The following is a 23378-nucleotide window of genomic DNA, read 5'->3' as shown; positions in this document are numbered from 1 at the left end:
TTGCAGTGTCCCCGAAAGCTCTTTCCCCTCTGACTTAACCAAAATCCTGGCCCACTGGAGCTGAGAGAACCTCCTTGTATTCTCATCAACCCCAATGAACCACACAACAATCTCCAATTTTTCTGAAAACCTCCCCATTCCAAAAGTTCAGTGAAAGACCCACCACCCTCACCCATACTTCTTTGACATGAGATCCTAAATGCAGACAACCGGCCTCCGCACTCCATTTCTCCAAAATCAACAGCTTATCCTTGAAACATCGCACCCCCTTCTTCCACACTCTCTTTGCATCCTCCCCATCTTCAAACTCCAAAAGAAAGAAAGCACCTCCCAGCTTCGAGAACCTCACTCCTCTCTTAAGGTTCCACAGGCGCTCCCCCCATCTCCTTAACGAGATCATTTCCGACTCCAAAATCGAGTCTTCTCCCCACCTACCAACCAAAAAACAACCCAACTATTCCTCCCTACTCCTCTTCTCCCTTCCACCAAGCTGAAGCCATAAAGCATCACCTATCCTTCCAGCCGACGCTCTAGCCACCTCCACAAAAGCCCTCTTCTCACACTCCCCCAAATTGCCAAAGCTTCTATCGGCCCTTCCGGCTGTAAGCATAGGTGCATGCCTTGTTTCAGCAAAAGATATTATCCCAAGGGATCTAAGTTTCTCAACCAAAGTGGCCAAGCCCCCAATCAGACGCTTTCCTTCAGGGAACACTAAACAAAATCTCTTTGCCTCAAGATCAAGTACTAAGCACAGGACGAACCTCCCCGCCCCATTGATGTGCCTCTCCAACCTGAACTTTCTCCCCTCATCCTCCCAAACTTTTACAAATCTTCCTTCCTTTTCCTCCTTGCAACATTCTTCAATACCTTCCAGCAGCCTCCTTAGGCTCCCATCCCCAAATTAAATCCAAGATGAAAATCCTCTACTTCTCTCCACAATGATTCCTCTTAACTTCCCACGAACTTCCTCCACTAAGACTTCAAAGGACTATGATTCCACCGCAAACCAACAACTACCCCCTCTCATTAGAGAGAGACTTCAACACTCCTTCTCGTTACTTTCAAATCCTCATGTTATACTCTTTTAAACTGCATATCGAAGGGCAACATTTTCATTCTTAAAACAATTGTTTTCAAGAACAAAATTCTATTTGTGAACGCAAATATGGAAAACGGTTTTCTCCACTTATTCTATGTGAAGCTACCATGCATTTATGTATGATGCAAAAGTTCCCAATATTTAAATACACTTCAAATATTCAATTTGTTTTAAAAAAAAATGGCTTTAGAACAAATTTTCCAAAAATTGTTTTCAATACAAAATCTGTCAAACATGTTTTTTTTTTCAAAAACTGTTTTTATTATAAAGAACAGAAAACTGTTTTTTTTATTATAAAGCACAAAAAAGTGCTGTTTTTATAAACAACAAAAAACCATTTTCAAGAACAATTCCTTAATAAGCCCTAAGTTTTTTTTTTCTTTTTCCTTTTCCTTCCTATCTTTTATATTATTTTTTCCTACAACTACAATTTTTATTCATTGTTCCTCTTCTTAAAGCTACCAACCACTAACATTTAAAAAAAAAAAAATGGTCTAGTGTCATGAGAAAAACAAGAAACATTAGTAGCATTTTAATGATGATATACCTCCAAAAAGCATGATTGCATATCAACATTTGAGAGCATTTCAGCCCTATTCCCCAAGGTCAAGCTCGCAGACCTCTCCAATGACGAATAGAGTGATTCCATTGGTAACTTGCCCCATAGACAATATCCTCCAACATTAGCTGCAAAGAAACAATGTATTAAAAGCAAGAGTTTAGATGATTTTCATGATGAGAAATAAATGATTTTTAATTGAGTTTCTTACAAGGAACTATGCCCAAAAAATGGTGAAAAGGTGAAAAGGATATGGAAATATGAATTATAAGTGGAATACTAAATGAATAACCATTATTTAAGTGGAATATTTTGAATCAAGGAGCCAGAACCTTTATAAGCAACCTCATAGTTCATAAGCTTGTCTTCCAAATTAAATATGGAAACCCAACTATAAGAGAGTCCCACCTTAGATATTCACATTGCAAAGAATCTGGAAGATCAAATGAATTTGGGAACTCAGTTTACTATGTTGTTTAGATAGTTAAGGAAGGATTTAAAATACCAAAGAAAAGAAATATCCCATGAACCAAAATCATTATAATTATGGCTACTTTCAGCATCAGCAATTTGCCAAAAGGGGCTCTATAAGCTTATGTAAGATGAGTTTTATGAGCCCTTGAAATGTGTGCTTACAGTGAAGAAGCTAAACCTAGCTATGCCTGTGTCCTGCATGCTGCTGCTGTATCTTTCATACCACCAGTTTAGAGAAAGGAAGGTTACATAAGGAAGTTGACAGCCAACATACAACTTTTGACAGGCCACTTAGTGTATGAATCCTGATTAAATACACAATGAGTCGTCCCTTATATTTAACAGAGCACAGTGCCCTAGATAAGCCTGAACTGTAGAAAATAATTCACATAGTGGTCAACATAAAAGGCCCTATTTGTTTGTTTTTTGATAGGATTCATGTTCCTGTTGCTGCTGCTGCTGCTGCATGTGCAAAAGAGAAGCTAGAAAAAAAATCAGAGCCCAAATACTCATGTGAACATTTTTCCTAGAATTTAATAGTTTTCCTAGAGCTTAACAGTTTGGCTTACTGACAGTACATATATGGCCATACCTCAAACTTCAACATGGGATTGGGCTCTGAGCATCCAAAATTTTGTGAATATGTCTATGCTACATGGGATACAAGATAGTCTACACAACACAAAAATGTCCAACCAAGAAGGTAGAGATCTTTTCCCATAAACAAAATCCTACTACTAAACAAGGGCCTTTCCAAACATATACAGGAGGAAAAAAACAAATTCTTGATGCTATTTTGATTGCTAACAAAATTGTGGATGAGAATTTGTCCCCAAGGAAGGAGGGAATTGGTATCCAAGGAGGCTTTTAAGAAGACACATGACCAGGGTTAATTGGGTTGGTTGGACAGTGCACTCAAGAGCGGAAGGTCCCAAATTCAAAGTTGGGCAAGCCAAATACACAGTTCTTGGTAAGGGGTCATGCTCCCAGATTCTTTTCAATCCTAAAAACTAGGGATAGTGGGTTTCTCTATTATCAGAAAAAAGGATTCAGGGTGTAAATGGAGAAAATGATCCAATGATGTGCATCCACATTTTTTATCACTCTTTAATGGGAAAACTAAAGGAATGGTTGAGGCTTGCAAGGTTTTATGCAAAGTGATCGTCTTTCATCTTCTCTTTAGAATTCTTGTCAATGTCATGAATAGGATCATTCAGAGGACTGAGGATCCTAGTCTTGTTCAAGGCTTTAAGGTTGAGAGGGACTATGTTAAGAATGTCGCACCTGCAACTCATCAATGATACCATCTTCTTCTCCAAGGCTGAGGTAGAAGCTATATCTAACCTCAAGCTTACCCTTAAAACATTTGGATTAGTCCTAGGTCTTGTCCGTCTTATGGATTTGATCTCATTCTACACACAATCCAATATGAAAGGCTTTCTGAAACCCCAAAAACAAGAAGAGATATACCAATTCTTTCTAACCCATATTACTATATATCAAGATTTAAATTCCACTCTTAAAACCATTAAGAACCAAAAATAAGAACATTATTGCCTCTTCATAATCATCTAAGCCACGTGTCATTCATACAGCTAAAACCTACTGGGCAATTTCTTTACCAACATGCATTGTCAAGAAAACCAAGCCTAAAGCAAAGTTCCAAAAGAAAATAATACACAGCTTTAAGTTGCAAAAGCCTTGCACAAATGCTCCAAAATCAGAAATTCATTCAAACAAATAGGTCATATGTGAAAAATAGGGCAGCCAGGCAGGTGATATATGGGCAAAATTGACAATATGATCAACAGTTGAGGTAGAATGGGCAATCCAATTGTCACAACCAAGAAGAATTCTTTTTCCTTTTTTAATTTTCGATGTTAGTATAGATTAAAACTAATCCAACTCTCGAGTCTTGAGCACCAAAAGATATTCAATTTTTGGAGCACACCATTCAGAAATTTACTTGGCCAGGCTGCTCCTGGGACTAGGACCCTAGCTTCAAAGTTTTTTGTTTTTTTTCCACAAAACATCTAGCTTGAGGAATTACTTGCAAGAGAAAAATCCATGTATACTAACCGCAAGTTGTAAGAGAAGCAAATACCAAAGGAATTCTAGAACTAAGCAGTAAATCAAGATGTCATATATACAAATGGACATTAAATAAATCACCTTCACAGAAAGAATTTCTTGCTTCACCTGCAAAATGAGGGGAAAAGAATCCAAGTCATTTGATAAGTGAATCAGACCCTTTGAATGAACTGGTGTGATATGGATAAGATAGTACCACAGCTGACAAGCAAGATGGTTAGTTTGCCAGCTTTGACATCAAGTGATAACTTATTCATTTCAGGGAGAATAAAATTTGCTTCAGCTCTTCTCCATCCCTCAAATTCAGTGAAAGAAGACAGTTTACAAGCTCGACTGAGGCGATAAACTTCAGAATGCTGTTTCTAATAACATAAGATAACAGGAGCAAAGTATTAATTAACAATCAGTACAGAAAAGTAAATCTACAATTATAACACTACCATACCCCTGCTGCAACTTCAGTATCAGAAACAGGTTTTGCCATCAAGACGTATACAGGTAACAGATCTTTTGCTTGCATCCCATCTTTAACTGTCCCAGATAGGGAGATAGTCATTTGCAATCTGAAATTTTCATCCAACAGCAGCCCAATCAGTATTCATGATCATTAAGGATGCCAAAAAAATGCAATTAATAACTTCACTTGTAGAAAATATGTAGGAATCAAAATCAGATAAAATTGAGATAGCCGGTTTCTCCCATGCTAATGCTGTAGCAAATGAAAATATATACCTACCCATGCATGCAAGTTTATAAATTAAATTATTGAACAAATTAATAGAAAGAAAAAACTGTTGGAAAAAAAATATGGGCTTACAGTTTCATTAGTCAATCAAGGGCTAAATAGATTGCAAACCTAAACAAAGAGACCAACACTATCCTGAGGTACTCATCAAATTTCTTCTAATTTAATCAAACCTTAACCAAATCATTACTATCATTATTACCATCCTTATTATTCAGCTCCTCTCTTTTAAACAGGAAATCATACTTGTATTTTATTAGATAAGAGGAAGAACTTGTATAAAGGACAAATGAAGAGAAATCCTACAAAAAGGAAAATGCACATGAGTATGAGAAGAGAAATAATAAGGTCATGCAGTAGAAAGTATCATGGGCCCAGAAACCTATGACCCATTAGCACTTTTCAGCCTCTTCTTTTTCCCAAAAAGAAGTTGCTATCTGGCAGAAACTGCTGTAACTTCTTCTTCTCCTTTTTTCAAGTGAGAAATTGTCCCCCACTTCAAACCCCACAAGCTTAAAATTGATTAACACACAGGGAACCTTTTTTTAATTAAAAACAAACTAATCCATTTGACATTTTTACTTACAAGCAAAGGATGAGAAGTCCTTTCAAAATATATTGAAGTTGATCAAAAAGAAAAAGAAGAAAGTTTTTTCTTGAAAAGAGCAAGAAATGGCTATACAACTCAAACAGAATACAAACATGCACAATTCAAAGAAACTCCACACAACCCAAGCTGGTAAAAAATCTCTTCCAAATGAAGCCAGTGTCTGGATCCTCTTTTTGCTAACATGCTGCAAAATAAGCAAACCACAGAGTCTGAGAAAAAGACCAATTCAAGTTACAACCAGCACCTAAAATTTGGCAAATCCAACAATATACTTCCCAGGAACCACTCTCTGAGTTGGGAACCTAAGAGATCAAAATTACAGAAACCTTTTCCACCCATTCATTAGAAAGACACAAAGCATGCCCTCTAGTAGAATTTTTGCCTCTGCCTCAACAGTGGAGCCCTCTCCCACCAACTTTGAAAAGATGCCTAACACAATACTACAAAGGTCTTGGGTCACACCTCCAGGGGTGGCTCAACATGAAATGAGGCCTAGACTAAAAATTTCAATTAAGCTTGTTTTATATTATATACGATAATATCATCTATCTATTTATATAATATACAGTTTTATTAAAAAAAAAAAAAAAAAAATTGCTTTTCAAGATACAAACTTATCAATCAATATTCTGTAATCAAGTTTTATTAAAATATCTTTTTCAATAGATAATATAGCTAATCTACTAAATCTTTCTTGTGACATGGTAAATCGTAAATGAGATTTTATTAGTTATAGTTTGAAATTTTTCTTTCTGTTGAAGCAACCTTCACTGGTTTAGTTAATACTATTCTATAAGCAATACATGCATTTGGAAAAGAATTTAATTTTTTTTTTATATGATTTAGTATTTCAATTATATTGTTTGTTTCTATTTTTAAACCCTCCATTAAAGCTAAACCATCAATATTAAATAACTCATCATATTTAATGGTCTATTAAATCTTTAACCAACCTTGTTTATTATTGCTAACATATTTATCTAGTGCTCCTTTTTTAGATTCAATTTATTTATCTATTTTTCTCTTTTTTTAAAATTTTTCTTAATCATATTCATATTTTCTAATAGACATGTCAAAAAATAGAAGAAATAAAGAATATAAAATAAAAGATACAATAGAACGGCACAACAATAGAACACAATGAAGCAAACAATCAAAAAATCCTAGCAACACACATTAAAATGAATAATAAACAAAATTGAAATATTAAATAAATCATAAATCAAAATATAAAGTTTAGAACAATATAACCTAATTTAGACAAATGTGTTGTTGTACTTGTACTTTTGATGTAATATGAACTTAAGAAAAATTGACTCCTTAGATTTAGTACAAAACAATGTAACCTGATTATTTCAACTTTGAAATAATTGGTATAAGCAAGTAAAGAGGAAGAATTAAAAGAGAAGTGAGAGAAAAAAGAATTAGAAAAGACATGAGAAAAAAGAAATGGAAATTTGATAGTATGAGATAAAAACAAGGAAGTTGAAGACAAAAAGACTTATTAAAAGTTTAAGTTTCTAAAATAAAATCAATAGATTTTTTTTCTTAACAATACAATAAGAATAATAAATACAAATGGCTACAATGGGTAGTTGAATCATATAAAACAAATCATTTATATTTGGTAAACTTTTTCCTATTAATATTTGTTAATATCTCAATGTAACAAATATTTAGATAATTATGAAAATTCAGGCCCTTTTTTCTCTTTTAGTTTATCATTTAATTAAAATAAAAAAATTATCAAATATCATTTAAAAATATCTAACTAAAACTAGAAAAATAAATAAAGTAGTAAAAAAAATTGTGGCCTTTTATGGAGTAAGGGCCTTGGGTGGTTGCCTTACTTGCCTAAAGGTGGGGCAAACACCGCACACCACCAATCCCAATCAACTTTTACTTACTCAAAGCACACTCATCCTCATTGAAAATGAACTTAAATGAACCCACCAGAGATGGAAAGCATAATAGAAACAACTCCCCACCGACCCTCTTTGAGTTGCAAACCAAGTACCAATCAAGTTATAAGACACTAAAGAGAGTGCCCTTAGAAACTACAAAAGATAAGGCTTGAGAAGAGGAATAAAGTATATGAAGTTCAAAATAGCCTCCAAATTCCTCCATTTATGCCAAAAAGACTTCACATTTCTCTCAAGCCAGATCATCCAAACCAATGTAAGACTAGCCACATGTCAAAGTATCCTACTTTTGTGATAACCTAGATACCCTAAAAGAGATAATCATAAAAGCCACACTACTTGAGAATCCAACCTATCCCAAAAGTCAATGGGAAGTTTAGAAGAAGATGATCAACCAGCTCATACAAACACATAACACAATGGTCTAAGGCAAGGGCGTTTTGAAAGCCCTCCTCATTTGTAGCAATTAATTGATACTAACATAGAGGAATAGGAAAAAATGACAATACAAGAGATAAAGGAGTTAGAAATTTCTTGAAATCTTGAAAAGATTTGGAATAGAGCACAAAGTGGTTGATCGCCCTACCACAAGTCTTTTTTAATAAACAAATTTTTTAAAGAAAATCCTTATGATTTGAAAAATCCAAGAAAACTTTTCAATGGCCTTCTAGGGATAATAACGACCACCTGACTAGAATGTTACATCCCAAACATTGGAGTATGACTCAAAAATGCTCATAATAACCTTATGCCATAAAGTATTACTTTCCCTAGAAAACATTTATTGCTACCTTCCTAAAAGGCTTTATTCCACAAAGAAATCTTCTCTTCGCCCAACCCATCCCCTCCTTAGGCTAGCATGCTTGCCTCTCATTCTCTCCCATATTCCTAAACAAAGAAAATTCCTTTGCGATTTTTCTCAACCCTAAATGCTACCTAATCCGTTTTTACCAATACATTGTTCAAGTATAACCCACAAAATGTTCTAATTAACATGATCATAAGTTTTTTCAACATCTAACTTGCAAGCAAAACCAACTACATAACCATTTAATCTAGAACCAAAAGCCTAATTAGCATTGCAAGAAGAATCTACATCACTTACACAAAAACATTATAAAAGTCCAACACCACTTTACGAGTGACTCTTTCAATCCTTATCCAAAATCTTTGTTAATAGCTTATGCAAGACCCGAACAAGTTAATAAGCAAAAGTGGTTGAAAGTAAAACTAGAAACCCCGAGTTTCTTAATTTTGTTGCTCACTAGATTTTTTAACTACAATGTCTAAATGTCTTAAATAGAATTTATTTTAGTTTGATTTGGCATATTTGTTTTTTAACCAAGTCAAAAAGATAATTCATATTAGAACTCACGAGCATGGATGAAAATTTCGGATAATTTTGACGAAATTTCACGTATCAGCGACTAACAAAACAAAACGGGCAAATGAAAAATCAACGAGGCGATTTTTTGAAAAATATAAGCGAGTTTCACCGAAATATTGGATTTTTACGAATTTATCAACGATTTTGCCCAATTTTTTGGTCTGATCAACACACAGTCAAACTAGTCAATGCACGGTCCAACCCTAAAAAATGTGAAATTGTGGCGTGGGCACTGGAACTCGAACCCAAAACAAACACAGCCCTGGACCCTAGTCGACCACTGGGCTAACTTGCTCATTTGTTAAATAAAAGGCACCAGATAAATATATAGTAAAACCATCATAAAACAAAATATTAAAAGAATATTTTGATAAACAAATTAATTCTAATTATTTTATTTTTAAATTTCATTTAATTGATCACTAAAAATATAAAACCTATCATTATAATTTTCTTAACAGTTTTTCATATCATTTATATATTAATTAAATATAAAACATATAAATATTTTTAAAAACTATATATATCATCATTTATTTTATATCATTTAATACAATTGAAATTAAATAGATTCTAATATTAAGGTGAGATATATTATAATCAAATATCACAATATTATTGTGAATAACATTTGATGTAATTTAATAATAAATATATATTTAAGGTACAGATGTCAGGCAGGAGGTGTCAAATTTGTGTAACCCTAAATAACAAATAGTGTATGATAATAAAAAATGGGTGAGAGAGAGAGAACGAGAGAAGGCGTGAGAGAGTGCGTAGGAGAGTGCGATGGTGAGGAGGGGGAGGAGGGGCCGGCGCCGCGAAGCAGACGGAAGGAGTGCAGCTTCATAGTGGAATCCAAGGCGTTTGAGATTATCGGGGAAGATAGAAAAGGAAAAATCCAGGTTATCATTGTGGAGAAGAAGGGAGGGGTTTCGTCATGGGTGCGTTTGGGAGCGTACAGCCTAGGGTTTTTCCTGGAAGGCCTGAATCTCTGCATAAAGGATGAGAAAGAAGCAAGATGGGGAAGGGAATGGAAGGAGCAGGGCCGAATGTACTCCATGTCGCGAGGAAAAAACGAAGCGGGGGGATTTATTCAGCTAGGGGTTTCTGATTTAGAAAAGAAATGGTTCTGCGTCTTCATCCCGAGAGGAAGAAGGGACAAAAGGGGATGGATGATCATGGCGGAGAAGCTTAACCAGATGGTAGGCTCTTTTGGTAGCAGACCAGAAACCTAGGAAGAAAAGGACATGGGTAAGATTGTTGGGGGGAGATCGTATGCATCAATAGTGAAACGAGCACGGTCGAATAATCCAAACGCAATCGCAGTGAAGGTGAAAAGGGAGGAATCAATAGAACTGCTAAAGAAATTGGAACATTGTGTGGTGGCGAGCAGAATAGACAACTCAGGGGAAGATGATGACCTTGAGAAGGTAGGACAGCGTTGGGCAAAATCGTGGGAGCTTAAGGGTAGCTTAGGGTTGGCTAGGTTGGATAAGGGAAGGGTTTTGCTGGACTTTGAAGACTTGGAAGAGGCCCGTCGTGTGGTATCCTCAGGAGATCGCAGGATGGATGGGATTTAGTTAGGGCTGGATTTTTGGAGTCCAAGGAGTGGATGTTGGACAGAGGAGGAAGAGACAGAGGAAATTTGGGTGAGATTATTTGGACTTCCTGTCTCGCTTTGGAGCCCAGAGATCTTGAAGAAGGTGGGGGACGAATGTGGAGGCTTTATCACAGTCGACGACCAAACGAGAACGATGGGCGAGCTCCAATGGGCTAGAATATTGGTGAAAGGGAGAGGTGAAGCTAGACCGAGTGTCCTGGAAGTTGAAGTGGAGGAGGAGGTCTATGCTGTATCGTTATGGTGGGAATGTCGTCCGGTGATAAGGAGGAGTTGCAGACAAAGCGAAGGTCGTCACAGCAGTGAGGACAGGGGTAAGGAGATCTCACGCGCGGAGAAGCGAGTGAGGAAGGGGTGGGTGAGGGTGGGTCTCGAGACCCTGCACCCGTCAGATGATGGGACGGGTGAGCAGAGGATTGGTTCGGGTCGGGTTTCTCAAAGCCCGACGTCCAGATCTTGGGCTCTAACTAGTGCATCGCAACCCTTAAGCCCATCTGTCAACCCAAAGCAATCAAGAGGGGATGGTGGGCCTGGTCTAAAGAGAGGAATTATGGGCCTTAAGCTGAAAGGTGTGGCTGTTAGCCCAGAAGCAGGCCCGTCCCACAGGCGTGATGAAGTGGGCTGCTCTTCTGTAGGCCCAGTGTCGCCAAAAGCCCAGTTACCAATCAAAGGCTCTGAGTTAGTTATAAAGCAAAGGGAAGGCCCAACCTCCTCAGCAGCCCAAGACCAAAATAACCCCCAGAAGAAGGATTCTCTGCCGACGGGAACAGCTCCAGGTAATCCTCATGTGCCAGAGCCTTTTGTTGCACGGGAGACTGAGGATTTGAGGAAATTATATGGAGTGGCTGGGATATCAGAGACGGATAAGGCGCTTAAAGAGGAGGCAATGAGGTATGGAATGGGATTGTGTTCTTGGGGGAAAAGGGTTCTGGGGACTTCTCTTCTCAATTCTTTTACTTTTGATCGGACTCCAGGGGGGGAGTTTTTCGATCATTCTGGGGACTGGAATGAGGAGGATCGGGATGATAATACAATGTGGTTAACGGTGTATGAAGGCTGTAATGAAGGAAGAAATGGAGGTAAGGATCTGGGAGCAAAGATAAGTCACAGTGATAAGGGCAAGGGGATTTTTGGGATAGGAGATATTTGTGATGCCCAAACAGAGAGAGGTGAGCAGGAGGGCAAATGGGAGGAGAGTGGTTTGGCGAAATTCAGCCAATTCCTGGGCTTCTCCACGGAGGGTTTGGAGAAGGAGATTCTGAATTTCCTGACCAAAATCAAGAAAAGAAGAGAGAAAATCCATAGTAAAGAGCTACTGGAAAAATCTAAGTTTGAAAGGGAGTTAAAAAGATTGGAATGCTCCATTAATTATGAGGGAGGAATTAAACAGAAAGGCTCGGTACAGGGCAAAGGGCGACAGATTGTGATTGCCCAATGAAGATAAAAATTCTGAGCTGGAATGTGAGGAGAGCAAATGATAGCTCTAAAAGAAAAGTTATTAAGACGTTCATAAGGAACCAGAGGGTGGACGTAATCTGTATTCAGGAGACAAAAATTCAAGCTATGTCGGACAGCATTGCGAGAAGTTTAGGATCCGGGAGATTCCTAGCCTGGAAAGCTGTGAATGCGGAAGGGGCTTCGGGAGGAATTCTGATATGCTGGGATACAAGGACTTTGGATATTCTAGATTGGGAAGAGGGTCAGTTCACGCTATCTTGCAGATTTCGGAATGTAGAGAATGGGGCTATATGGATTTTTACGGGAGTGTATGGATTGTTCTCCAAAGTGGAAAGGGATGCATTATGGGATGAGCTTGGGGCGATCAGAGGGCTGTGGGAAGACCCCTAGTGTATAGGGGGGGATTTTAATATTACTCTGTTTCCACGGGAAAGGAGTAGTTAGAGGGGAATAAATTCAGCAATGAGGAAATTTGCTGAAATTGTTGATGAGCTGGGGTTGGTGGACCTCCCCCTTCAGGGGGGTGAATTCACTTGGAATGGGGGACAAAACAATCAGGCATGGGCAAGATTGGACAGGTTCCTAGTATCCCCTAGTTGGATAGACCAATTCAATGGGATTAATCAGTGTAGGCTGCCCCGTCCGGTATCCGATCATTTTCCAATTACGTTAGTGGGGGGGGAGGATAAGACGGGGCCCGATTCCTTTCAGATTTGAAAATATGTGGCTGAAGTTAGAAGGCTTCAATGATCTAGTTCACAGCCGGTGGCAAGGAATTGAGGTTAGGGGCAGTGCTAGCTACAGATTGGCTACTAAGATGAAGGAAATCAAACAGAAATTGAAAGTCTGGAATAGAGAAGTCTTTGGACAGCTGGAGAGCAACAAATCCTTAGCCTTGCAGCAGGTGGAATTCTGGGATAGGGAGGAAAGTGAAAGAATTCTGACTGTGGAGGAAACTGAGCTCAAGAAAGAGGCAAAGGATAATTATAGAAAATGGGTGATAATGGAGGAAACGCATTGGAGACAGCTCTCTAGGGAAATATGGCTGAAGGAGGGGGATAGAAACACGGGGTTCTTTCATCGCATGGCAAGCGCTCACCGTAGATATAACTCTTTGGAGAGAATAAAGATCAATGGAGTGTGGCTGATGGAGGAGAAGGAAATCAGGGAAGGAATTGCTAATGAGTTTCAAAGTTTGCTTTCAGAAGATACGGGGTGGAAGGCGGACATAGGGAATCTTCAGTTTAACCAGATCAGCCTACAAGAGGCTGAGAACCTGGAGAGGCCCTTTACAGAAGATGAAATCCATGTGGCTTTGATGGAGATGAATGGGGATAAAGCCCCCGGCCCGAATGGCTTTACTATGGCATTTTGGCAAAGTTGTTGGGAGTTCATTAAAGAGGAGCTTTTAGAAATGTTCAAAGACTTCTATGATCACAGCTCTTTCCTTAAGAGTCTCAACAATACTTTCTTGGTATTGATTCCCAAGAAATGTGGGGCTGAGGATCTTAGAGATTTCAGACCTATCAGTCTCTTGGGGGGGCTTTACAAGTTGTTGGCTAAAGTGCTAGCTAATAGACTGAAGAAAGTAGTAGGCAAGGTGGTTTCCATTTCTCAGAATGCCTTTGTGAGGGAAAGACAAATACTTTATGCCTCTTTAATTGCAAATGAAGTGATAGACACGTGGCAGAAACAAAAAGGAAGGGGTATTATATGCAAATTGGATATAGAGAAAGCCTATGACAGCATCAACTGGAAGTTCTTGTTGAAGGTGTTACAAAAGATGGGCTTTGGGTCTAAGTGGGTGGGGTGGATGTGGAGTTATATATCCTCAGCTAAATTCTCAGTGTTGGTCAATGGAGTGCCTGCAGGTTTCTTCCCTAGCACTAAAGGACTTAGACAAGGGGATCCTTTGTCTCCTTACCTTTTCATTATGGGGATGGAAGTGCTAGATGTTCTTATCAGGAGAGCTGTGGAGGGGGGGTTTTTATCAGGTTGCAACATCAGGGGTGGAAGTGGTCCTCCAATGAACATTTCTCACTTGTTTTTTGCTGACGACACAATTATATTTTGTGAGGCTAGAAAGGATCATCTAACTCACTTGAGTTGGATTTTATTCTGGTTTGAGGCGGCTTCAGGGCTAAGGATTAATTTAGCCAAGAGTGAAATCATTCCAGTTGCAGAGGTGATGGAGATGGAGGAGTTGGCGGTTGAGCTAGGATGCAGGGTGGGGGCTTTACCTTCTCAGTACTTGGGTCTCCCTTTAGGGGCTCCAAACAGAGTGCCTTATATATGGGATGGGGTGGAGGAGAGAGTAAGGAGGAGACTAGCTCTTTGGAAACGGCAATATATTTCTAAAGGAGGAAGAGTCACCTTAATAAAAAGTACTTTGGCTAGCATGCCAATCTATCAAATGTCCCTTTTCAGAATGCCTAAGATAGTGGTTAGAAGGATTGAGAAACTACAAAGGGATTTTTTGTGGGGAGGGGGACATATGGAGGGAAAAGTTCATCTGGTTAAGTGGGAGGTGGTTTGTACAGACAAGGATAAAGGTGGGCTAGGACTTAGGAAGCTAGCTTTGTTGAACAAAGCTTTGCTTGGCAAGTGGATATGGAGGTATGCCTGTGACAAAGATAATCTGTGGAGACAAGTGATCAAGGTGAAGTATGGGCAGGAGGGTCTTGATTGGAGGCCCAAAAAGGCAAATGGGGCGGTTGGAGTAGGGGTTTGGAAGGAGATCTGGAAAGAATCAGAGTGGTGTTGGGATAACATGACATTCCGAGTAGGGAAAGGCAACAGGATCAGATTTTGGACAGATGTGTGGTGTTCAGAAGCTTCATTGTCTCAGTGTTTCCCTCACCTCTTTGGTATGGCTGCGCAAAGGAATTCAACGGTTGAGGAAATGTGGGACCAGAATTTGGGCCAAGGGAATTGGAACCTCCACTTTGTGAGGGATTTCAATGATTGGGAGCTGGAGGTGGTTGGGGACTTTCTCCACATTTTGAGGGGTTTCAAACCCTCCTTGGAGGAAGACTCAGTTCTGTGGAGGAAAGGAAAGAGTGATCAATTCAGGGTCAAGGAAGCTTATAGTTTGCTGGCAAAGTCTGATGATATAGGTTTTCCTTCAAGAAGTATTTGGGTGACAAGGGTGCCAACTAAGGTTGCTTTTTTTGCCTGGGAGGCGACTTGGGGGAAGGTGTTAACTTTGGATAGTCTTCAAAGAAGAGGATTTCAACTGCCAAACCGTTGCTTCTTGTGTGGCTGTGAGGAAGAAAGTGTAAATCATATCCTTATACATTGTACAGTGGTTAGAGCCTTATGGGATATTGTTTTTGGTTTAGTTGATGTGAAATGGGTTTTTCCAGAAACTGTAAAGGAGGTTTTAGCTAGTTGGAGGGGATCATTTGCGGGAAAGAAAAGGAAAAAGATATGGGATGCCATTCCGCTGTGTATTTTTTGAACGGTGTGGAATGAGAGGAATAGATTAGCTTTTAGGGGGGGGATATTGAATGTTCAAAAGTTAAAGAATTTTTTTGTTTGTAATTTGTGGAGTTGGGCCAAATTGTATGTAGGAGAGGAGGCGTTCTCCCTTATAGGCTTCTTAGAGTGGATAGCTTCCACTTAGAGGGAGGTCATTTTTTGTTTTTGTTTTTTTGAGGCATAAGTTGCCTTGTATACTTCCTGTATGCTTTGCGGCGTTTTGCCTTTTTAATGCATATCCTTACTTATCAAAAAAAAATAATAAATATATATTTATAAAATTCATATTTTTTTTATCGATGCATATGATATTATTATCAAATATGATTAATCATATCAGATACATATATCATTTTTTTATAAAACAACTTTAAAATGTCTATTATTGTTTATTATATCATTTTTAGAGTTTTTCTCAATATTTTCATAAGTTTTGAACAGTTTTAGGCCTACTGAAATTTTTTCCCAAAATATTCACCAATAATCCATAAAATCGAAATATCGATATATCTATAATTACTAATATTTTCACCAATGCTCACGAGAAATTCTAATTTACATGATCATACACCTTTTCAATGTCTAAATTACACAAAACTCTACAATCATTCTCTTCAACATAGAGTCTATAGCCTCATTTGCGATTAGTACTACATCAAGAATCTGTCTACCCTCAACAAAAGCATTTTGTGACTTGGAAATCACCTTGCTAACATCTTGAGTCTCTAAGCCAAGACTTGAGCTAGAACTTTATACAAACTGCCTACCAAGCTAATAGACTTAAAGTTCTTTAGATCCTATGCACCCCCTTTCTTTGAGATTAACACTAGAAAAGTGGCATTAAGACTTTTCTCAAACCTCCCATGGTTATAAAACTCTTTGAAAAACCCTATCACCACATCCTTCACAAAATCCCAACTAAATTGCCAAGGAAAGCCCGTCCGGTCCTAAAGCCTTATCCCCATTTAACTCCGACAAAGCACTGAAACCTCCTTTGAAAACAGCTCCTTCAACTTTTCTACTTCTTGAACCCTTAGAATTTTAAAATTCATAGCATTAACTCTAGGTCTCCACTCTTTAAGTTCAAATAGAAGAGTGTTATATGCCCCCACTTTCTCCCCCTTTGCCCTCTACCTTAAAAGCTCTTATGAACCCACCTTGCTCTACTTTGGCAAAGAGGCAACTAAGGGCTACCATGATTAGCACAAATAGATAAGAGGAAAGAGGATCACCCCTATATCAACCCTCCAAAGCTTTGAAAAAAATCTATAAGGGTATCATTAACAACGATTGACAATCTCATAGTAGAAATGCATAAATGAATTCATCTTCTCCATTGATGAACAAAACTCTTCTTTTTCATAACAAAGAAGAGGAATTTCCAATTTACATGATCATATGTTTTTTCTATATCCAACTTGCAAACTAGTCCTAATCTTAAGCTTCTTTTCCTTAACCCAATGGCCTTATTGGCTATGAAAGCAATGTCTAGGATTTGTCCCCCTCCCACAAAAGCATTTTGATATTCGAACACCACATTTCCTATTACCTTTATGTGCCAAAACTTGCGCTAGAAGTTAGTAAAGGTTGCCTACTAGACCGATTAGTCTAAACTTCTAATATTGTCATCCCCCACTTTTCTTCAAAATAAGAACCATAAACATAGCATCTAGAGTTGCCCTTCTTATTACTCTATTGTTATGCGATCCTATTAAATTTTTTTAAAATCTTGAGGTTTTTATTTTTAATTTTTTTAAGGATTACACTTCATTCCATCTTAAGGCCTACATCTCACTTTATTTGAGTAAAATGACTGAAGACTGCCTTTAACCTTTCAATACACTACTTAAACTATGTACCTTTTCGGATGATTTTAATAAAGGAACGTAAGCTCTCTCCTTCCAATTTCAATGTTTTCTTCTTTCACTCTTCCTTTTTTTTCTTTTATGGAAGCAGAAGCAGTTTGGTTATTGAAAGCCGACAATGAAGAAAAATGCATTTCAACCAACCAGTTGATATACTTAATTTTAACATCAAGAGCTTCACAGTGAAAAACTCCAATATAAGGATGAGAACTCAAAAGATGAGCAGTTTAAGCATAAAAGCAAATAATGCCAGTATTGTAAGAATCCTACTTCCTTTTCTCTGGACACAAACTAGTAAGTAGGAAAACTCATACCTTTGCTTGCGCCTTGCTTGTATTTTGTAACGCAAACATCTTTGGAGAAACGAAGGCTGCGACAACAGAAGTTCTCAATTAGAAAAAGCAAACATAGACTGAATGCTTTCCAATACCATTCAGGACACACAGTTCACAAGAATAACTTGTCGCGTATCTAGGGGATTAGGGTTCAACACGGGGAGTTCTGGGAATTTCATGAAGTGTGGAAGGTCAGGTTGGTAAGCCTCAGGCTAACTGGTAAAAAAGAATTTAACTTTGCATTGGTTCCTAAAAGGCAGTGAAACACTTTATTTTAGGATATGCCAAACTTTTGTACTAGTCACTTAGGTTTACCAACCAGATTAACTCTCATGCTCAGGGAAATCAATACTAATCAATTTGGTTCTGGAGGTATCACGGCTCCTTAATGGATAATTAGCCTTGATCAACATTGACATCCATATGACCAACACTTAATTTTTTTTTTTTTGATAAATGAGCACAAAATATATTAAAGGGCGAAAAGCCACAAAGCATACAAGTAGTATACATCGCAGCCTAAAAACAAAAAACACATGAACAATCAACCTCACCAGCCCTTAAGGAGCCGCTAACCACTCCCAAAAGCCTAAAAGTGAAGAGGACTCCTCTCCCATATACACCCTAGCCCAACTCCACAAACTACATGCAAAAGAATTTTTGAGTTTTTGTATAGCTAAATGACCAACACTTAATTTCAAATCACCAAAGACAATTGCTAACTAAATATGATCAAATGAGCTCAACCACTTGGTCTACCGTTTTCTCCCTCCCCAAAGAAAAGTTTTGCTTAATAAAGAAAATCGTGTATGCAAAAATATTCAAATTCAAGAATCAGATTACTCCTATAGAATATAAAGAGCAAAATGACAGACAACAAAATTTCAAGCAATACAAAATATTACATTTTGCAGAGCACGACACTGAAGAATATTATATAGTTCAACTGGCTTGCAATATATTAACAGACTCTCCTCAGCTGCAACTGCCTCTTCAGCAGAGAAATGCACACACGAATTTTGATGGCACATCTGATATGTGAGTGCAATTATGATTCCTGTGTCATTAATGGAATAAGATATCAGTACTTGTATCTAAACAGAATCATCACATTGTATGTGATCTTTGTCTCTCTGGTAACAGAATCAAGATTTGACCAAGATCCAAGAAAATAATGTAACAGAGTAAACATATTCCTCAATGAGTAATCTCCTCATATAGTGTCAAAAATGGTAATCAACCATGATTTGATTATAAATTTGAAAGTCCTGCTAAACTCCAAAAATTTCTACTGAGATATATTGAGATTCAATAATAAATTTAAAAGAACCAAAAAAACTTTTTGTTTCCCATACATAAGACATTAGGTGATACAGTGAGAATCGGTCACTTGGATGACATTGTGATGATTGAAAAATCAACCAGGTTAGGTGAAAGAAGAAAAAAAAGGCAATGAATGTACTCCAAAGGGAATGTCAATGGGTCATCTAACTCATTCCAAAAACAAGTTATAGCATTACCATTATTTTTAAGTAGTCACGTATTATTGTGGTAAGGATGTTCTAGAGGTCTACTAAAATTAAATGGGTCATCTAACTCATTCCAAAAACAACTTATAGCATTACCATTATTTTTAAGTGGTCACATATTATTGCAGTAAGGATGTTCTAGAGGTCTACTAAAATTAAATATTAAAAAAAGAAAAAAGGGAACATTCTCATAAACTAATGTTTCTGCAAAAAGCCCCCTTTAAAACCCATCTGGTTTATGAATAATAATGAAATCCATCTGCACAAAAATCTGATCAAGAATGGGGTAGGATATCCATTTTTTAAACAAGCAATTAGATTGGGATTATTTGAGAAACATAAAAAGTCCATCCCCATAGAAATCTGAGCAAGAAATTTACTTCATAAGACCATCTAAACAAAGTTAACTACCGATCACATAAGTCATAGACTATAGAACATGCGATTGAAAAATACATATATGTATACATATATATACAAACACTTAAGCCTATGCAGAAACTCTCTGCCTTTTGCAATGTGTAATAGGGTACTTATAAGCAGCCAAATAACTGCCCACATTTTGGAGACCCAACCCATGCTCTGCCACCCATCTTGGCAGTTTCTCCAAGCCTGCAACTTCTCCTCAAATGTTGTCAAGTGTCCCACACACTTTGGTCTTGCTTCAAATGGTGCCAAGTGGTCCATGCATCTTTGCTGCACAACTCCATGTCTGCTGATGAGTAAAGGCTATATCACCATGCACCAATCACCTTAGTTGCCCACACATGTCAATTACAAGTCCATGTCTTATACCTCAATCTAATAGCCCCATATGTTTACATGCTTCATTTCCTTGAGTCTGCATGCTTCAGCAAACCAGCCCACATGTCTTACATGCATGCAGTCACATGCTCATGTGTGTCTTTCCAAGTTAACACTTGCTTAGCATTGGAGCCTCTCACAGCGTGCTACAATGTCTCGTGATCATGCACATAGCCTTCCTCATGTGCAACTCATGCACCAAGTTGCCCACATCCCACCTCGTCTCAACCACATAGCCCACATCTAGTATGTGTTATGCTCCGCTCATGGCTCTGTATCCACACTCCCATGCTTTGACCAATTCATTTTGTGCACTTGAGTGTGTGCAAGCCTTAATGGTGCCTTACACTCATTCCTAGGAGAGACTTAGTGTGCCTAGGATGTGGCCATGCCATATCATAGCCAACACCCTTGGGTTACCCCAAGAGAGAATACCACCCCTACCCTTGAAGGAGGAGGTATCAAGGATGCATTCACAAGAATAATGGATTTTCATTAATTATAGAAAATCCAAAAAAATATCCGATCACTTAGAAAATTCTTCTTAGGCTTCCAGCAACATAAGGAACCTATCAAAGCACCAACATCGAACACTTGTTGTGTCAAGCCCACATGAGTGTGCCACCACATTTTGCCATTGTCGCACACCAAGCCCCCAAGTTGTGCAACGTGTGTTGGCAATGTTGTGTACACTTATCTAACTAAATGCTACCCATTACACACAGGCTCTGCTCATGCCACTCAGACTCTACTCTAATCCCCTTGAGCCTACCTCAGCCAAGTTCCTAACTATGTGCATCTTTAGAAGATGCAACCTCTACCACAAGTTTGCTTAAGTTTAGGCACACCACCATTAACATGCCTTAGGTATATGCACACAAGGTGCCGCCATGCATGCCTATGTCGTGCCCTCTAATGGCTAAGGTGCTAACAGTTGGACCTTAGAAGGAGTTTTAGTTGAAGTTTTTTTCTTTCTTCTGTCATTGCCAAGTGAAGGATCTAAATTCCAAGCACAAGAAATACAGAAATCTACTTCTACAATGCCTTCCTTTGAATGGGCAAAAGTTTGGGAGAAAACATTGGCTATGGACAACCTAATGTTGAGATCTTAAAGCTAGGTCAAGTAGTGCTATTTGTGCACGAGGAATGAGGAGTCAATGATACCGAGTCATGTGAGAATTTATGGACTATTATCTTCTTATTCTTTTATATTAAATGACAGCTGCCATGGACTATGAAAGAGCTAAAAGCCAACATGGTAAATCTATTAAGAGAAACACGAGAAAAGAGTGGAGGCCTATCTCTCTTTACTTGACTACATGCATGAAAAATATATATAATATAATAAAAATTATTTAAAATGCATACACTTTTAAATTTTTCATCCTCTATATAAAAAAGGAAAAAAAAATTGGAGAAACGTTGTAGGAAAAAATTATTGAGCTTAAACTTAATCATTTTTAATTGCATTTAATGTTCCTTTCCTTTCATTTTTCCCCCTCATTTTCTCTGTCATTCTTTCTCTCAAAATTTTCCTAATTCAAGATAATTACTTTGTTGGCTTAGAGGTTCTAGCAATTTTAGGGGATGTATTTCCCTAACTTCAAAGGAATGTATTTCTTGAATTCAAGGTACGTAATTCCTTGGGATATGTTTAAAAACCAAAAAATACGAAAATATGTTTCACAACCAAAAAACAAAAAACAATTTTCTATTCTTAAAAAATAATTATACGAATATGAAGAATGATTAAAAATAAAACACTACAGATAAAAGTTACTTTTAAAGAATATCTAAAAATATATAAAACAGGTTGAGAACATTTCAAGTTCCCAAACGAAGTTTTATTTTACAAAACATCATAAAACAATTCTCAAAAAAAAAAAAAATATATCAGATGTTCTCAAAAACAATTTCTTTTTTTAGAATTGCTTCTTAAAACACTTTCCAAACAAAGCCTTGACTTCTTCAACAGTTTCACCACTCTATGACTTGGACCACATAGGTACCGTTCCATATTAAAATTAAGAAAACCAGTAATACTGAATTTGTTGCTCCAAAGGACATCAACCCTAAACCCCTGATTAGGTTAATAAAATGAGGATAAACTCATATCTCCAATGCAATAGTTCAATATTCCGCATTCAGCAATAAATTAGAATGCTACAGCTCAGTTTTATAGACTCATTCATTTCAGTGACAACAAAAATTGCAGTCATTACTGGAACATGCTGTCAAATACCAGCTAATGCCAAAAATTTCAACTTTCTGTGGAATCTGTACTGAATTGCGTAAAACAAACTTCTTTTCTCTTCATGAAATTCTCAACACTCGCTACGAACATCTAAAAAATAAAACTCCTTTCTAAACTTTACGCAACCCTGAAGACCAAAATTTTTTCAGGTATATACAAATACCAGTAAATGATGCCTTCTGGATACGCAATTTTACCATAAATCCAAAAATGCAACTATTTAGCATCAAACAGTATCATTCCAATCTTGATAATGAATTTAAAATTTTGAGAAGACTAGTATATGATAATAATCACACTGCATCAGAAGAAAAAACGAGCGATAAGAAGAAACGGAGGCTGACGAAGAGCTTCAGGCGTACCAGATCGGGGAATTCGACGGAAAGCTGACGGAAGAGGTCGGAATCGCAGGCGAGAGACGTTTTGTCCGCTGCAAGAAGAACAAACCTAAAGACAGTCGAATTGCCCTTTGGTCCTTTCCATTATTTTTCAATTTTTTGTTTTCCTTTTTTGTACATGGGTGGGCCCCACCTAAGGCTCGAACTTTTCAAATGTTTTCATATCAAAATCGGATCGCTGGAATGATGAGAGGGAAAATGCTCTCAAACCCTATGCATGATTCATAAATGATGACTTATTATATTTTTATCTTTGAAAGTTAAATTGATGTTGTAGAAGATGTGGGGTGGAAGCTTCCTTCCATTTGTTGGAGGGTTGGTGTTTGAAAATATCCTTGCCCGGGAAAAGCAATTCCATATCAAATTAAAGAACATTAATTTTCTTAAATGTTTTAAATTTGATTTATATCAAGTCAAAGTTTTGAACCCATGTTTGTATTTAGTCTTATTTATTTGTATTTTAATTTCATCTTATCTAGACATTCCGAGCTTAATAGAAACCAATTAAATGCCTTTGAGATCTTTCCGTGTCTATTATAAAATCTCATTTGTTCAATAAAATAATACCTAAAAGGGTGAATGGGTAATTTTTAGAAATTATAATATAAGGATTAAAAAGTATCCAACACATTATATTAATCAAAATAAAGTTATTTTAGTTAATAAAAAATGCATGGCATAAAAGGTATTTTTATCGCGATTTTATTCATAAAACAAAAAGGGTTTAAGAAATGTCGAATTTAAGAA

The 23378-nt window shown here is 37.4% G+C and overlaps 1 protein-coding gene across 5 annotated transcripts in view; it reads right to left on the bottom strand.

The window, feature by feature from the left end:
• The window catches only part of LOC117923700 (polycomb group protein EMBRYONIC FLOWER 2-like), a 56648-nt gene extending 33913 nt beyond the window's left edge, over positions 1-22735 (bottom strand). For 2 of the 5 annotated variants that reach the window (XM_034842484.1, XM_034843212.1), the window contains exons 1-7: positions 22596-22729; positions 18552-18703; positions 17626-17681; positions 4669-4786; positions 4420-4585; positions 4305-4331; positions 1647-1786 (exon numbers count right to left, since the gene is read on the bottom strand). In XM_034842484.1, the coding sequence (XP_034698375.1) occupies positions 1647-1786; positions 4305-4331; positions 4420-4585; positions 4669-4786; positions 17626-17681; positions 18552-18677 (633 nt within the window). In that variant the 5' untranslated portion in view covers positions 18678-18703; positions 22596-22729. Of the gene's footprint in view, positions 1-1646; positions 1787-4304; positions 4332-4419; positions 4586-4668; positions 4787-17625; positions 17682-18551; positions 18704-22595 lie in introns of all 5 variants that reach the window. The other 3 variants (XM_034845280.1, XM_034843913.1, XM_034844669.1) reach the window with 3 other exon arrangements.
• Between the last annotated feature and the right edge of the window lie 643 nt (positions 22736-23378).

The sequence above is a fragment of the Vitis riparia genome, chromosome 1 (genome assembly GCF_004353265.1).
Source record: "Vitis riparia cultivar Riparia Gloire de Montpellier isolate 1030 chromosome 1, EGFV_Vit.rip_1.0, whole genome shotgun sequence".
In the NCBI taxonomy this organism is placed as follows: domain Eukaryota; kingdom Viridiplantae; phylum Streptophyta; class Magnoliopsida; order Vitales; family Vitaceae; genus Vitis; species Vitis riparia.
This window is presented reverse-complemented; position numbering and strand designations above follow the sequence as displayed.